Source organism: Carcharodon carcharias, chromosome 7 (assembly GCF_017639515.1).
Source record: "Carcharodon carcharias isolate sCarCar2 chromosome 7, sCarCar2.pri, whole genome shotgun sequence".
Taxonomy (NCBI): domain Eukaryota; kingdom Metazoa; phylum Chordata; class Chondrichthyes; order Lamniformes; family Lamnidae; genus Carcharodon; species Carcharodon carcharias.
This window is the reverse complement of record NC_054473.1, coordinates 87,499,029-87,515,074: the sequence shown is the minus strand read 5'-3', so window position 1 is coordinate 87,515,074 and position 16,046 is coordinate 87,499,029. Positions and strand designations below refer to the sequence as shown.

Genomic DNA, 16,046 nt, shown 5'->3' with positions numbered 1-16,046 from the left:
GTGAGGATCCTGCACCACATCATCCCTCTCTCAACGCATACGTGAGTGCTCTCTCTCCTCCTTTTGACTCGGCAGCCATGCACAAATCATTTCTACTTTGGTTCACAGGCAGCTCTGCCAAGTGACCTCTATCCAGGTCCGCACCTCCAACAAAGAGGACACCTCCTCCATTGAAGAGCTGGAAATAAGCAGCCTGGAAGGCCCATCAAAGCATTTACCCAAACCCTCCACCACCCAGAACATGCTCGGGTTCACAATCTGGTGGTCACCACATGGACACGTGTCTGCAGTAGGAGGAGGCAGGTTCAGCCAAGCTCCCCAGCAATCGGAGGACCACTAAGGAAGAGGCATTTGTGAGATCCGCGTCAGATGACGAGCCTCTGTATTTGCCCTTCCAACTCATTGTAGAGAGTCAGCAGAAGACAGGGCAACATCACACAGAGCTGTTGGAGTGGCACACGATACAGAGGAGTGCATCCGCCTGCTCTCTGAAGTGGTGCCCATATGTGTGCGTATGGGGGTCTCCATGGAAAGGATGGCGGACACCATGGAAACCCTGGTCCAGCAGAATGCGGAGATGTGTGCAGACCTGCACTCCATCGTGGTGGTCATGGTGAGTTCCTGCAGTGGCAACGTGAGGGGGAAACGGGGCACCTCGACATCCTTCCAGGTGCCCCTTTTCCACAAAGAGTCAGGCCGGGGACCTTAGGGCATCATAAGAGAGTCATCCAGTCAGGAATCTCAGAGGCTGTCCGCCAAAGTCATCAGAGGCAACAGAGCCAACCACTACATAGGCTGTCTCCACCCTTGCTGCGGATGTCAGAGCAGCATTGAGAAGAAGTGGTAGGCCTAGAAAAGTTAAGAATTTCTGATCACAAGTGAACACATTTTGTCACTTTATAATTGGAAAATATATTCACTTTCACTGAATAATGTGTCATGGTGACTTTCAGCTTCATTTACAGGAATTTGTGGGCCCTCCCATGCATACCCCCAACTAGCAGTTCAGCTGCACGTGGCCTGCCCACGAGTGATCCTGGAGTGAGAAGTGAGTATGTGTCAGGGCCTTTCAAAGCCTCATGCAAGCACTCTCCCCCGCACGCGGATCCTTCCTCCATCACACTCATCTCAATGTCCCGAGCATTTTCAATGCTGCTTGTAGGGGTTCTCTTTCAGATGTCCATCTGAGCTGACCTACAACTCCACCCACCCACATCGCACTCCCATGCAGCAACTGTTCTCACCCAACATGAGGCTCATTTCACTTTCGATTTCGCAAGACGGTAGTACTGAAGTACGTCTTCAGCTCCCTCGTCCTTTCCCGTCCCCAGTCACCCATGTCTTTTCCCCCATCACTGTTGACCACCCTGGCATCACCTTCCATCTCTCCGCTATCACCTACCAGCAAGAGCCCTTTTCTTTCCGGGATGTCCAGCAGAATATGCACATTCCCTATCTTCCCGCGAATCCCACCCCCATCCACATTGACCTCCCCAACCTCCTCTTTCCCATCCCCAGGGTGCGTGCATGCCTTTGAGTCCCCACCAACCACCGTCGCCGTACCTTCTACCACTACCATCGCACCGTCACCCTCCTGGCTCACTCTACCCTCTCTCGTTCTTACCATTCCCTCCTACCTCACCCACCTTCATTTCGTTACCCAGGAGGCAGTCATCAGACACCCTCCCTTGCATATTCACCTCGGCATCCTCCCCCCACCTTATCCTCCCTCCCTCCGAACTCCTCCTGCCCTCCGAACTTTCTCCCCATGGACTCCTTCCCCCCTCCGAGCTCCTTCCACCCCGGAGTCCTCCCCCCCCCCCCCCACCCCCAACTCCTTCCTCTCCCGAACTCCATCCTTTACACCTTCTTCCCCACTTACACCTACCTCCTCAGGTGCCGCATTCTTCCCCGTTAAAACTGACCCCCCAACACCACGGCTCCCCCCTTCCTAACCTCACACCCCCCCCGACACCATCATTCCCACCCCTCTGCTCCCCCCTAAGCCTTCCTCTCCCAATCAAACCTACACTTTCTTCTCCCACCCCAACTGGTAGACCTTCCTCTCCCATCTCTCCCATTCACAGCTGGACCTTCCTCTCCACCCTCTCGCAATGATCCATAGCAGACCATGGCCAAGACACAGATGTCCTGAAGCAGACTCTCAACAGTGACTTTCCACCTTCTGTGAGCTGCTTCGTGACAGAGCCATGTCTATCAGAATCCACCCAGCAGGCGATGCACATGTTTCTCCAGGGTCTGGTTGCTGTAGGGCTCCAGCATCTTCTGCTCCTTGGATGTCTGAGACAAGGGCAAGACCCTGCCGTTAAGTCCCGACTTTTGCGCCTCACACTTGTCAAGACGTGTTCTGCACCGGCATGTTTTCCTGCCAACATGGGCAGTAAATTTGACATGGGGGGATGATTCCAACGAGGGCGGCTTATAATGATATGCAGATATATTAAAATGATGTTCCCAAGGTTCAGCAGTGTGAATTCGGCCGCCACTGACGGGCGGTCAGACGATCACAAACTGGTTTTGCAGCAGCATCAAACCGATATTTGGCCTTCCCGCCATATCGTCTGCTCACGCCCGCCATGACGCCCAATGCCAACAGAATGGAAAATTCCAACTATTGGTTGGGCTCACGCTTGGTAAGTGATCACTTTGTGCAAGTTACCAGACAACAACCAAACCCATGGATTCACACTCAGCCTTTAGTAGACAAATTCTCTATGGGTTCACTTAGTATGATTTGTGTATCACAGCACAATTACAACACAGAGCATGCTCCTGATAGAGAGTAGCTGTCAAAGAGTGAGTGTCAATTGGAGCTATTGTACTTGGGTGTAGTTAAGAGAGAAAATTGAACGCTAATCAATGAATATCACTGATACAGGTGGAGGGGATGAGAGGGGAAGTGGTCAAATTAAACAAATTAAAAATAAAATGCTTCAGGGAATATTTGTCGATTTCCTAGGTACACCTACCATCTTTAGCATAGGCCACACAGTAGACAGTGTCCCTGTGTCCCTTGAGTGGTTGAATGAGAGTTCCATCAGAAGTATCGTATACCTAGAAACACAATGCGACAATTTTTTACTTCAGATCTTTACAGTTACTTTACATCTTTATCTATACCATCAATGGTACAAACTGAATATAGGTTTAGAGCTGGAGATCTCTATCTATACCGTCAATAATACAGACTGAATACAGGGTTAGAGCTAGAGATCTCTCTCTCTATCATCAGTGATACAGACTGAATACAGGGTTAGGGCTGGACACCTCTATCTATATTGTCAATGATACAGACTGAATACAGGGTTAGAGCTGGAGATCTCCATCTATATCATTAGTAATATAGACCAAATACAGGGTCATACAAATGTACGAATTAGGAACAGGAGTAGGCCACTAGGCCTCTCGAGCCTGTGCCGCTATTCAATAAGATCATGACTGATCTGAATGTAACCTCAACCCCACATTCCCACCTCTCCCCGATAACCTTTCACTCCCTTGTTAATCAAGAATCTATCGAGCTCTACCTTAATAATGTTCAAAGACTCTGCTTCCACACCCTTTTGAGGAAGAGTTCCAAAGGATTGCTACCCTCTGAGAAAAAAATTATCCTCAACTCTGTCATAAATTCAGTCTGTATCATTGATGATACAGATAGAAATGCCCAGCTCTAGCCCAGTATTAAGGCTGTATAATTGACAATATAGATAGAGGTGTCCAGCTCTAACTCTGTATTCAGTCTGTATCACTGACGATTGAGACAGAGATGTCCAGATCTGACCCTGTATTCAGTCTGTATCATTGACGATATAGAGATGTCCAGCTCTAACCCTGTATTCAATCTGTATCACTGATGATAGAGATAGAGATGTCCAGATCTAACTCTGTATTCAGTCGGTATCATTGACGATATAGATAGAGATGCCCAGCTCTAACCCTGTATTGTCTGTATCACTGACGATATAGGTAGAGATGTCCAGTCTTGGACAGTTCATCATCACCATATCTGTGCCGCAAGATCAATGCCAGTTCTGGCTTCCCATGGTAACATGAAGAGGGCTAACTGAGAGCACTGTCATGCGTGATGTATGAGGACAGACATTTGTGAAAAGTAAGAAGCTGACAATTGTATTGAACATACCAGAACTCTGTTTCCTGCTGCTACTATCAGTTGAGTTCCATCCGGTTTGAATGCAATGTCATAAATACTGCAGAAATGTTAAAGTAAAAAGATAGTTTTGTAAACTGAGAAGCAATGAACTAATGATGTGCAATCATAATGAGGAATTACTTCCAATAATTAATACCAAACACAAACATATTTGACAGCTTTCCTCGCCCAAGTAATAACCATCCCCTCCCAGTCTTATTCCCCAGCGTATTATTCCCCTCCCAGTGTACTATTGCCCCAGTGTACTAATCCCCCACCCCAGGTATTATTCATCCCTCTGTGTATGATCAACCCTCTAATGTATTATTGCCTACCTAGCATGTTGCCTTCACTACTCAGTATATCCTTGTCCCCTAGTGTATTATTGACCCCAGTGTATAAATGCCCCCGGGGTATTAATGCCCCTATTTTATTATTACCGCTCAGTGTATTATTACCATGTGCATTATTGCCCCCAGTGTATTATTGTCCCCAGTGTAATATTACACATAGTATTATCGCCCCCCCAGAGTTTATTATTTTCCACAGCGTATTACTGCACCCCCCCCCCCAATGTATCATGGCCCACAGTGTATTATGGCCCTTGGTGTCTTAGTGCCCCTACTGTATCGTTGCTCACAGTGTATTACCACCTCCAATGTATTATTACCCCAGAGTAGTTTTACACATAGTATTATTGCCCCCAGTGTATTATTGCTCCCCAGTGTATTACTAGCCCCAGTGAAATATTACCAAAGGTATTATTGCCCCCCATGTATTATTACCCCCCAGAGTACTGATTAGTGTATTATTGCCCCCCGTGTATTATAGCCCCCATATATTGTTACCTCCAGTGTATTACTACCCCCAGTGTATTATTACCCCTAATGTATTATTACTTATTATTTATAGGGAAGTGGTGGAGTAATGGTATTGTCACTAGACTGGTAATCCAGAAACTCAGGGTAATGCTCTGAATACCTGGGTTCCAATCCCACCACGACAGGTGGTGGAATATGAATTCAATTAATATCTGGAATTAAAATCTAGTGATAAAACCATTGTTGATTGTCATAAAAACCCACCTGGTTCACTAATGTCCATTAGGGAAAGAATGTCTGGCCTACATGTGACTTCAGGCCCACAGTAACGTGGTTGACTCTTAAAAATGCCAACTGAATCAGGGATGGGCAATAAATGCTAACCATGAACAAATAAAAAAATACTCCCTGTGTATCATTAGCCCAGTGTATCATTGTTCCCCCCGCCCCCCGCCCGAGTATTATTACTCCAACGTATTATTACCCCTAGTGTAACCTTAATCCAGTGTACGAGTACCCCGGGATATGATTCCCACAGTGTATTATTACCCCGTGTATTATTACTGCCTGTTTACGTTAGAAACGGCGTTGCTATGTGGTAACCAAGGGAGTGAGTGAATGTCCGGCAGCTACTTACCACTGCTCGACCTTCTCCCTGTCGTGTACCCTGTCTATCCAGGTGGGAACAGCCCGCATGCTCCCTGTTCTAGCCCACTGAAAGGCCGCCTGACTATCGGGGCATCGGACTCCCGCCGCCTAGGGGCTTCAGCCGGAGCAACGGCCAGGCCCAGGCGCATGCGCAGCGCCTCCCGCCCAACGCGGCCGCCATGTTGGGGGAGAAATCTCGCGAAATCTTGAGAAGCTCTGTAATGGCGGTGTGGAGGGGCTATCGACTCAGTTTGTGGTAAATAAACAATCTCCTGGAAAACCAAACACGGCCGAGATTGCAGGTTATTCTTCCAGCTCCTGTAAGCTGCCCAGAGGTAGCGGAATCTACTCCTCAAATCCTTGGCGGCTCCATGATGCTGGAGACAACTGGTTTTCCCTTACCACGGACCATTTAACCTGAGAACTGGCAGCACTTGTAGCCTTAGAGCTTTTAATAAAGAGAAATCAAAGCTGAAAAGCTACAGGGATCTTTTCTCCATGATAAAGTGGGAGGGGAGGTGGAAAGCGGGGTCGGACTGGGCGTATTTGGGATGTCGGACATGGCAGAGTGGTTGTAGATGAGCTACAGAGGATGTGTGTGGATGACACAAGTCAGACGAACGTGGCATAACATGACAGCAGAACTGGTAGGCAAGCTGCAGCTGTAAAGAGAAATGATCTCAGTCGCGATTTTCAATCCTGTCCATTCAACAAACAACCCTTAAACCCAACGTCCCCCTGCTCCTCCCGCCTAGTCGCGCTTCTCCCCCCCCACTGCCCCCCCCCTCCCGTCGCACTGCCCCCCCCCTCCCCCCCCCTCCCGTCGCACTGCCCCCCCCCTCCCCCCCCCTCCCGTCGCACTGCCCCCCCCCCCTCCCGTCGCACTGCCCCCCCCCCCCCCGTCGCACTGCCCCCCCCCTCCCGTCGCACTGCCCCCCCCTCCCGTCGCACTGCCCCCCCCCTCCCGTCGCACTGCCCCCCCCCTCCCGTCGCACTGCCCCCCCCTCCCGTCGCACTGCCCCCCCCCTCCCGTCGCACTGCCCCCCCCCTCCCGTCGCACTGCCCCCCCCCTCCCGTCGCACTGCCCCCCCCCTCCCGTCGCACTGCCCGCCCCCTCCCGTCGCACTGCCCCCCCCCTCCCGTCGCACTGCCCCCCCCCTCCCGTCGCACTGCCCCCCCCCTCCCGTCGCACTGCCCCCCCCCTCCCGTCGCACTGCCCCCCCCCTCCCGTCGCACTGCCCCCCCCCCTCCCGTCGCACTGCCCCCCCCCTCCCGTCGCACTGCCCCCCCCCCCCTCCCGTCGCACTGCCCCCCCCCCCTCCCGTCGCACTGCCCCCCCCTCCCGTCGCACTGCCCCGCCCCCCCGTCGCACTGCCCCGCCCCCCCCGTCGCACTGCTCCACCCCATCGCGTCTCATCTTTCCCCCACATCACACTACCCCTGACGTGTCTCCTCCCCTCCCTGTCCCCGTCTGCGCCCACCCACTCCCCGTCTGCCCCCAACACTGCCCGCCCCGCACCCTGCCCCCTGTTCCCTCGCCCCCCCGCCCGCCCCCCCTTCCCTCGCCCCCCTGCCCGCCCCCCCCTTCCCTTGCCCCCCCGTCCGTCCCTCCTTCCCTCGCCCCCGTCCCCCCCCTTCCCTCGCCCCCGTCCCCCCCCCGTTCCCTCGCCCCCGTCCCCCCCCTTCCCTCGGCCCCGTCACCCCTTCCCTCGCCCCCGTCCCCCCCTTCCCTCGCTCCCGTCTCCCCCCGTCCACCCCCCCTCCCTCGCCCCGGTCCGTCCCCCTCCCTCGCCCCGGTCCGTCCCCCTCCCTCGCCCTGGTCCGTCCCCCTCCCTCGCCCCGGTCCGTCCCCCTCCCTCGCCCCGGTCCGGCCCCCGTCCGGCCCCTCCCCCCCCTCCCTCCCTCTCCTCCCCCCCTCTCCCCACCCCCCATCTCCACCCCCCCCCCCGTCTCCTCTCCTCCCCCCCCCCCCCCCCCCGTCTCACACCCACACACCCCCCCCTCAACCCCCCCGTCTCACTACCCCCCCCCCCCCCCGTCTCACCACCCCGCCCCCCCCGTCTCACCCCCCCCCCCCGTCTCACCACCACCCCCCCCCCCCCGTCTCACCCCCCTCGTCCCCGTCTCACCCCCCTCCCCCCCGTCTCACCCCCCTCCACCCCGTCTCACCCCCCTCTCCCCCCTTCCTCTCCCCCCTCCTATCCCCCTTCCCCCCTTCCTCTCCCCCCTCCCCGCCTTCCTCTCCCCCCTCCCCGCCTTCCTCTCCCCCCTCCCCGCCTTCCTCTCCCCCCCCCGCCTTCCTCTCCCCCCCCGCCTTCCTCTCCCCCCCCCCGCCTTCCTCTCCCCCCCCGCCTTCCTCTCCCCCCCCGCCTTCCTCTCCCCCCCCCGCCTTCCTCTCCCCCCCCCCGCCTTCCTCTCCCCCCCCGCCTTCCTCTCCCCCCCTTCCTCTCCCCCCTCCCCCCCTTCCTCTCCCCCCCTCCCCCCCTTCCTCTCCCCCCTCCCCCCCTTCCTCTCCCCCCTTCCTCCCCCCTTCCTGCCCGCCTTCCTCGCCCTCCCTCCCTCTCCCTCCCTCTCCCCCTCCCTCCCTCTCTCTCCCCCTCCCTCCCTCACTCTCCCCCTCCCTCCCTCCCTCTCCCCCTCCCTCCCTCCCTCTCCCCCTCCCTCCCTCCCTCTCCCTCCCTCCCTCTCCCCCCCTCCCTCCCTCTCTCTCCCCCCCTCCCTCCCTCTCTCTTCCCCCTCCTTCCCTCCCTCTCCCCCCTCCCTCCCTCCCTCTCTCCCCTCCCTCTCCCCCCTCCCTCCCTCCCTCTCCCCCCTCCCTCCCTCTCCCCCCTCCCTCCCTCTATCTCCCCCCCCTCCCTCCCTCTACCTCCCCACTCCCTCCCTCCACCTCCCCCCCTCCCTCTCCCCCCTCCCCTCCCATCCCCCCCCCCCCCCCCCCCCCCCCCCCCCCGGTCTCCTCTCCTCCCCCCACCCCGTCTCACACCCACACACACCCCTGTCTCACCCCCCCCCCCGTCTCACCACCGCCCCCACCCCCCCCCGTCTCACCACCCCTCCCCCCCCCCCATCTCACCCCCTCCCCCCCCGTCTCACCCTCTCCCCCCCCCGTCTCACACCCCTCCCCCCCGTCTCACCCCCCTCCCCCCCCGTCTCACCCCCCTCCCCCCCCCCCGTCTCACCCCCCCCCCCCCCCCCCCCCCCCCCCCCCCGTCTCACCCCCCCCCCCCCCCCCGTCTCACCCCCTCCCCCCCCGTCTCACCCCCTCCCCCCCGTCTCACCCCCTCCCCCCGTCTCACCCCCTCCCGCCGTCTCACCCCCTCCCCCCCGTCTCACCCCCTCCCCCCGTCTCACCCCTCTCCACCATCTTCCCCCTCTCCCCCCTTCCTATCCCCCTTCCTCCCCCTCCCTCCCCCCTTCCTCTCCCCCCTCCCCCCCTTCCTCTCCCCCCCTCCCCCCTTCCTCTTCCTCTCCCCCCTCCCCCCTTCCTCTCCCCCCCTCCCCCCCTCCTCTCCCCCCTCCCCCCCTTCCTCTCCCCCTCCCCCCCTTCCTCTCCCCCCTCCCCCCCTTCCTCTCCCCCCTCCCCCCCTTCCTCTCCCCCCTCCCCCTTCCTCTTCCCCCTCCCCCCTTCCTCTCCCCCCTCCCCCCTTCCTCTCCCCCCTCCCCCCTTCCTCTCCCCCCTCCCCCCTTCCTCTCCCCCCTCCCCCCCTTCCTCTCCCCCCTTCCTCTCCCCCCTCCCCCCTTCCTCTCCCCCCTCCCTCCCTCTCTCTCCCCCTCCCTCCCTCTCTCTCCCCCTCCCTCCCTCTCTCTCCCCCTCCCTCCCTCTCTCTCCCCCTCCCTCCCTCTCTCTCCCCCTCCCTCCCTCTCTCTCCCCCTCCCTCCCTCTCTCTCCCCCTCCCTCCCTCTCTCTCCCCCTCCCTCCCTCTCTCTCTCCCGCCATCCCTCCCTCTCTCTCTCCCGCCATCCCTCCCTCTCTCTTTCCCGCCATCCCTCCCTCTCTCTCTCCCGCCATCCCTCCCTCTCTCCCTCCCGCCATCCCTCCCTCTCTCTCCCTCCCTCTCTCTCCCCCTCCCTCCCTCCCTCTCTCTCCCCCCCGCCCTCCCTCTCTCTCCCCCCCCGCCCCTCTCCCTCTCTCTCCCCCCCCGCCCCTCTCCCTCTCTCTCCCCCCCCCCCGCCCTCCCTCTCTCTCCCCCCCCCGCCCTCCCGCTCTCTAACCCCCCCTCCCCCACCCTCTCTAATCCCCCACCCTCTCTAACCCCCCTCCCCCACCCTCTCTAACCCTCCCTCCCCCACCCTCTCTAATCCCCCTCTCTGCCCCTTTCCCTATCTCCCCCCCCTCCCCTCCTCGCCTTCTCCCTCTCGTCCCCCTCTCCCTCTCGTCCCCTCCCTCTCGCCCCCTCCCCATCTCCCTCCCCCCTCCCTGGTTTGATTTTGTCCTATTTCATTCAGTGATCCTGCAATCAAAATTCTGACAGTTTAGAGTTGTCCTGAAGCAGGTTGGGTACCTGGAAACTGGATAGTGGAAAACCAACCCAATGTTGTTGAATCTTACTGTGAGGTACCACTGTACTCAACTGCCATAAGACATATTTTTCATAAGTTGTTTTCCTTGATTAAGTTGTTTCCATGTTATTGGTTACAGGGGAGAACTCCATGAATTCCCACTTCCACTGCTGGACTTTGAATTACAAATGTTGGCCCGGGTTAGCCTCAGCTTTTAAAACAGAGTCTGTAAGTTTGAATAAAGATTTCTAATCTTATAAAAATTGCTGTGTTTATTCTCTAAATAATAAGCCTGATTTGCTGCTTTTTGCCCTTCAGTTGAAGAGATTTGGAGAGTTGGGGAATTTAACCCCCAAGGATTGGTGGGTGAAATGAAAAATTTTTAAATTCTCAAATCCAACTTCTACCCACCCACTTCTGGTTTTAACGTAGGGAAGGGGAGTAGTGTTCTCAGGAGGCTGATTGGCCGCTTGAATCTTTAAAGGTGGCTCTATGTCTCCATTTTAACAGCATTTTCATTTTAACTCATGGAGGTCAGGCTTCCCAATTCCAGCAGATAATTCCAGCATGTGAAGAGCAATATCCATCAGGTAATTTCACCCCACTCCCATCCCCACGATGTCCGATTTACCCCAATCCCACCCCCACGCTGCCCCATTCAGCCCACTCCCATCCCCACGCTGCCCCATTCACCCCACTGCCATCCCTGCGCTGCCCCATTCACCCCACTCCCATCCCCACGCTGCCCCATTCACCCCACTCCCATCCCCACGCTGCCCCATTCACCCCACCGCCATCCCCACGCTGCCCTGTTCACCGCACTGCCATCCCCGCGCTGCCCCATTCACCCCACTGCCATCCCCACGATGCCCCATTCACCCCACTGCCATCCCCACGATGCCCCATTCACCCCACTGCCATTCCTGCGCTGCCCCGTTCACCCGACTCCCATCCCCGCGCTGCCCCATTCATCCCACTGCCATTCCCGTGCTGCCCCATTCACCCCACTTCCATCCCCACGATGCCCCATTCACCCCACTGCCATTCCTGCGCTGCCCCATTCATCCCACTGCCATCCCCACGCTGCCCCATTCACCCCACTCCCATCCCCAAGTTGTCCAGATGTTAAACCTTTCTTCCCCTTCTTGATGTCTGACCCATTGTCCTCCCTCCAGCCTGGACCACAGTGTCAAATTTACCTGATGTACATTGCCCCACCTGCTTTTCTGCTAGCAGTCAACCCAAGAACCTGCCGGGTGTGGAATGTGTTGGAAAAATTTCAAGAAACCATTCTTTTCCACTCAACCTAAGAAAATGTTTGAACTCCAAATCATAATTGGTATGCCATGCTTTTGTTTTTCATTACATTCCATTTGTTTTTCAAAAACATAGCAAATCCCTCCCAAGTGTTCCCCAACCCTAGATATCCATCAGTACCCCTTCCTACACCAAATTCTCCCTCTTCATCCCGTGTTCATATCCCACACAGCTATAGTGCTTTAACCTCCAACTTACCATGCAGAACACAGGATCCAACAATACTATTTTAAGTGAGAAGAATAAAAGATATGTTCAATTACCCCTTTGGCCCATCTGATCCCAATGTTTCAGAATATCAAGCCTTTCTGTCTTCTCATTTATAGCATCTAGCTGTTTCCTAAGTGAACCCAATGCTGTAGCCTCAAACCCCTTTCCTGCCAGTCTTTTCCAGCTGTTAGTCACCTCTGTGTGAAGAATACTTCTATCCTAAACTGACTCAAACGCTGAACCTTTGTCCACTTGTCCTGCTGCCCTGGGATTTCCGAAATTATCTTTTTCACTTTCTTTATGCCGCTTCAAAAAAAAAACCTCTCTGAATCATCTTTCACTGTTGGAAGAGCCATTGGCTACAGCACTTCCCTCTTATGTTGGGTCTCAACTTTGCTACTAGCTTCTGCACTATCTCTAATCCATATTCCTGGATTTTTTTGTACCATTTTTCCATAGTAAGGATTTAAGAATAAATTTAATGGTTGGCTTTAAAGCAAAGTATATTCACACATTTTTATTTTGAAAGCGTCACCAAGACAAAAGATGGTTAAAATATTGTTGAGTTGATTTTTTTCAGCAAAACTAAACAGTACACAATTCATTAGGCCACCATGGTGATGGGTAAACATCTCACATGTATTATTCCCAGGCTTTTGGCAGGGGATTTTCTGACATTGACCCTCTTCCTGGTTTGTGAACACAGGATTATAAGAGAGCAAGACATGTTTTTAAACAGAAAGCTACAAGGACAGACTTTCACCAGTTCTGATCATAAGGAAGTACTAGTATTACACTCCTGGTTTTTGTTATTGTTTGGTAGATATTGGACAAATCTCTCAATATTAAAAGCTCATATTGCTTATGAGTGTGAACAGCACCTCTACCCTAAACATTTTAACAGCCCCTTCAGCACCGAGAACCAGACTGTATTTGGTACTCCACATGTGGGCTGATCGGATCTACAAATCTGAACACGCCCATTCAGCAACATAATCTTGCATCTTATTTCTTTTTGGAAGATCACAAAATAAACAAGTGCATCAGCCTATGACCTTCAGTGGCACAACCAGAGCCCAGTCCCCCATCATCACCATTCTGAGGGTCGTCATTAACCAGAAGTTGAACAGAAGCAATCGTATCAACATGGGATAACGAAGGCAGGACAGAGGTTAGGTACTCTGTAATAAGTAACTCACCTCCTGACCTCTCAAAACTTTTACACCATGTACAAGGCTCAAGCCAGGACTGTGATGAAATACTCACCACTCACCTGAATGGGTGCTGCTGTAACAACATCCAGGACAGAGCAGATCACTTGTTTAATGCCCATGTCACTGGACTCAATATTCATTACTTCTACCACTTGTGCACTACTGCAGGATGCATGGCAGCAAATCACTAAGATTATATCAACTGCACCTCCCTCCCCTGCAATCTCTGAGATGGGCAAGAGCATCAGTATTGTAGCAACATCAAAATCAAAAGTTTCCATCCAAGTGTCACACCATCTTGATTTCGACACGTATTGTTCCTTCATGATTGCTGAGTCAAAATCCTAGAATTCCCCATTGAACACTGCTGTGGGAGCCATTCATGCTGAAATGTTTAACAAATCACCAGGAATACTCCCCTGCACTTTTTGGAGTAGTGCCATGGGATCTTTTATGTCCACCTGAACAGGCAGATGGGGTCACGATTTACTGTTTATCTGATAAGATGGCATCTCTGACAATGCAGCCCAAATTGTGTGGCCTAGAGTGAGACTTGAACCTACAACCTTCTGGTTCAGAACATACGAAATAGGAGCAGAAGTAGGCCATTCGGCCTCTCAAGTGTGTTCTGCCATTCAATAAGATCATGGCTGACCTGTTTGTGTTTCAAATTCCACATTCCCAGCTACCCCGATAACCTTTGATTCCCCTGCCTAACAAGAATCTTATCTACCTCTGCCTTAAAGTTATTCAATGATCCCGCCTCCATCACTTCCTGAGGCAGTGTTCCAAGGTCACACAACCCTCAGAGAAAATAATTCTCCTCATCTCTGTCCTAAAAGGGCATGCCCAATTTGGAAAAAAGTGCCCCTTAGTTCCGGGTTCACCCATAAGAGGAAACATCATTTTCGCATCCACCTTGTCAAGACCCTTAAGGATCTTATATACTTCAGTAAAGTCACCCCTCTTTCTTCTATACTCCAATGGAAACAAGCCTAGCCTGTCCATCCTATCCCCATAAGACAACACACCCATTCTAGGTATCAATCTAATAAACACCCTCTGAACCACCTCCAACGCATTTATATCCTTCCTTAAATAAGGAGACCAAAACTGCAGACAGTATCAGAGACGTGATCTCATCAATTCCTTGTATAACTGAAGCGTAACATCCTTACTTTTATGTTCAATTCCTCTCGTAATGAAGGATAGCATTCCATTAGCCTTCTTAATTACTTGCTGTATCTGCATACTAACTTTTTGTGACTTGTGCACTAGAACACCTAACTCCCTGTGCACCTGAGAATTCTGCAATCATTCTCCGTTGAAGTAATACTCTGCTTTTTTATTCTTCCTGCCAAAGTGAATAACTTCACATTTTGCCACATTATACTCCATCTGACAGATTTTTGCCCACTCGCTTGACCCATTTGTATCCATCTGCAACCTCCTTATGTCCTTTTCACAACATATTTTCCTACCTATCTTTGTGTCATCTGCAAATTTGGCTGCCATACCTTCGCTTCCCTCATCTAAGTCATTGATATAAATTGTAAAAACTTGAGGCCCCAGTACAGACCCCTGGGGGATTCCGTTCATTACATTCTGCCATTCCAAAAATGACCCATTTAAGCGTACTCTGTTTTCTGCCAGCCAGTCAATCTCCTATCCTTGCTAATATGTTATCCCCTATATCATGAGCTTTTATTTTCCACAATAACCTTTGATGTGGCACCTTATCAAATGCTTTCTGGAAATCCAAGTACAGTACATCTACAGGTTCCCCTTTATCCACAGCACATTACTCCTTCAAAGAACTCCAATAAATTGGTTAAACATGATTAGTTCTTTCACGAAACCATGCTGAATCTTCCCTATTACTTTGACTTTTTCTAAGTGCCCAGCTTTAACCTCCTTAATGATCGATTCTAGCAGCTTCCCCATGATAGACGTCAGGCTTACTGGCCTATAATTTCCTGTTTTCTGCCTCCTTCCCTTCTTGAATATAAACATACGAATAAGGAGCAGGAGTAGGCTATTCAGCCCCTCGAGCCTGCACCGCCATTTAGTAAGATCATGGCTGATCTGATAGTAACCTGAAATCTGCATCCCACCTACCCTGATAACCTATCACCCCCTTTCTTACCAAGAATCTATCCACCACTGAGTCATAGAGGTCTACAGCACAGAAAAAGGCCCTTTGGCCCATCGAGTCTGCACCAGTCCAACAAGTATCTAACTATTCTAATCCCATTTTCCAGCACTAGGCCCATAACCTTGTATGCCATGCCATCACAAGTGCGCATCCAAATACTTCTTAAATGTTATGAGGGTTTCTGCCTCTACCACCCGTTCAGGCAATGAGTTCCAGATTTCCACCACCTCCTGGGTGAAAAAATTCTTCCTCACATCCCCTCTAAACCTCCTGCCCCTTACCTTAAATCTATGCCCCCTGGTTATTGATCCCTCCACCAAGGGGAAAAGTTCCTTGCTGTCTACCCTAAAGATGCCCCTCATAATTTTATATACCTTAATCATGTGCCCCCTCAATCTCCTCTGCTCCAGGGAAAATAACCACAGTCTATCCAATCTCTCCTCATAACTAAAACTCTCCAGCCCAGGCAACATCCTGGTCAATCTCCTCTGCACTCTGTCTAGTGCAATCACATCCTTCTTATAATGCGGATTCCGGAACTGCATGCAATATTCTAGCTGTGGCCTAACCAGCATTTTATACAGTTCCAGCATAATCTCCCTGATCTTATATTCTATGCCTCGACTAATAAAGGCAAGTAACCCATATGCCGCCTTAACCACCTTATCTACCTGTCCCACTACCTTAAGGGACTGGTAGACAAGCACACCAAGGTCCCTCTGATCCTCGGTACTTCCCAGGTTCCTACCATTCATTGTTGTTCCCGTGCCTTAAAAATATTCAAAGACTCTGCTTCCACTACTGAAACATAATCTCCCTACTTTTGTATTCAATTCCCCTCACAATAAATAATAACTCTATTAACTTTCCTAATTACCTGCTGTACCTGCATACTATCCTTTTAAGATTCAAGCATTAGTACACCCGATCCCTCTGCACCTCAAGAGCTCTGCAATCTCTCACCATTTAGATAATATGCTTCTATTTTATTCCTGCCAAAATGTCCAATT

The 16,046-nt window shown here is 52.9% G+C and overlaps 2 protein-coding genes across 9 annotated transcripts in view; one reads left to right on the top strand and one right to left on the bottom strand.

The window, feature by feature from the left end:
* The window catches only part of ift122 (intraflagellar transport 122 homolog (Chlamydomonas)), a 171,980-nt gene extending 166,216 nt beyond the window's left edge, over positions 1-5,764 (bottom strand). For both annotated transcript variants that reach the window (XM_041191120.1, XM_041191121.1), the window contains exons 1-3: positions 5,630-5,764; positions 4,163-4,229; positions 2,991-3,075 (exon numbers count right to left, since the gene is read on the bottom strand). In XM_041191120.1, coding sequence (XP_041047054.1) covers positions 2,991-3,075; positions 4,163-4,229; positions 5,630-5,688 — 211 coding nt within the window. In that variant the 5' untranslated portion in view covers positions 5,689-5,764. The remainder of the gene's footprint in view (positions 1-2,990; positions 3,076-4,162; positions 4,230-5,629) is intronic.
* A 43-nt stretch (positions 5,765-5,807) lies between these two features.
* Positions 5,808-16,046, top strand: part of LOC121280211 (methyl-CpG-binding domain protein 4-like) — a 28,935-nt gene continuing 18,696 nt past the window's right edge. For 4 of the 7 annotated variants that reach the window (XR_005943565.1, XM_041191965.1, XM_041191960.1 and 1 more), the window contains exons 1-2: positions 5,808-6,287; positions 10,280-10,368. The gene's annotated coding sequence lies outside the window, so the exon portion shown is untranslated. Of the gene's footprint in view, positions 6,288-10,279; positions 10,369-12,689; positions 12,839-16,046 lie in introns of all 7 variants that reach the window. The other 3 variants (XM_041191961.1, XM_041191963.1, XM_041191962.1) reach the window with 3 other exon arrangements.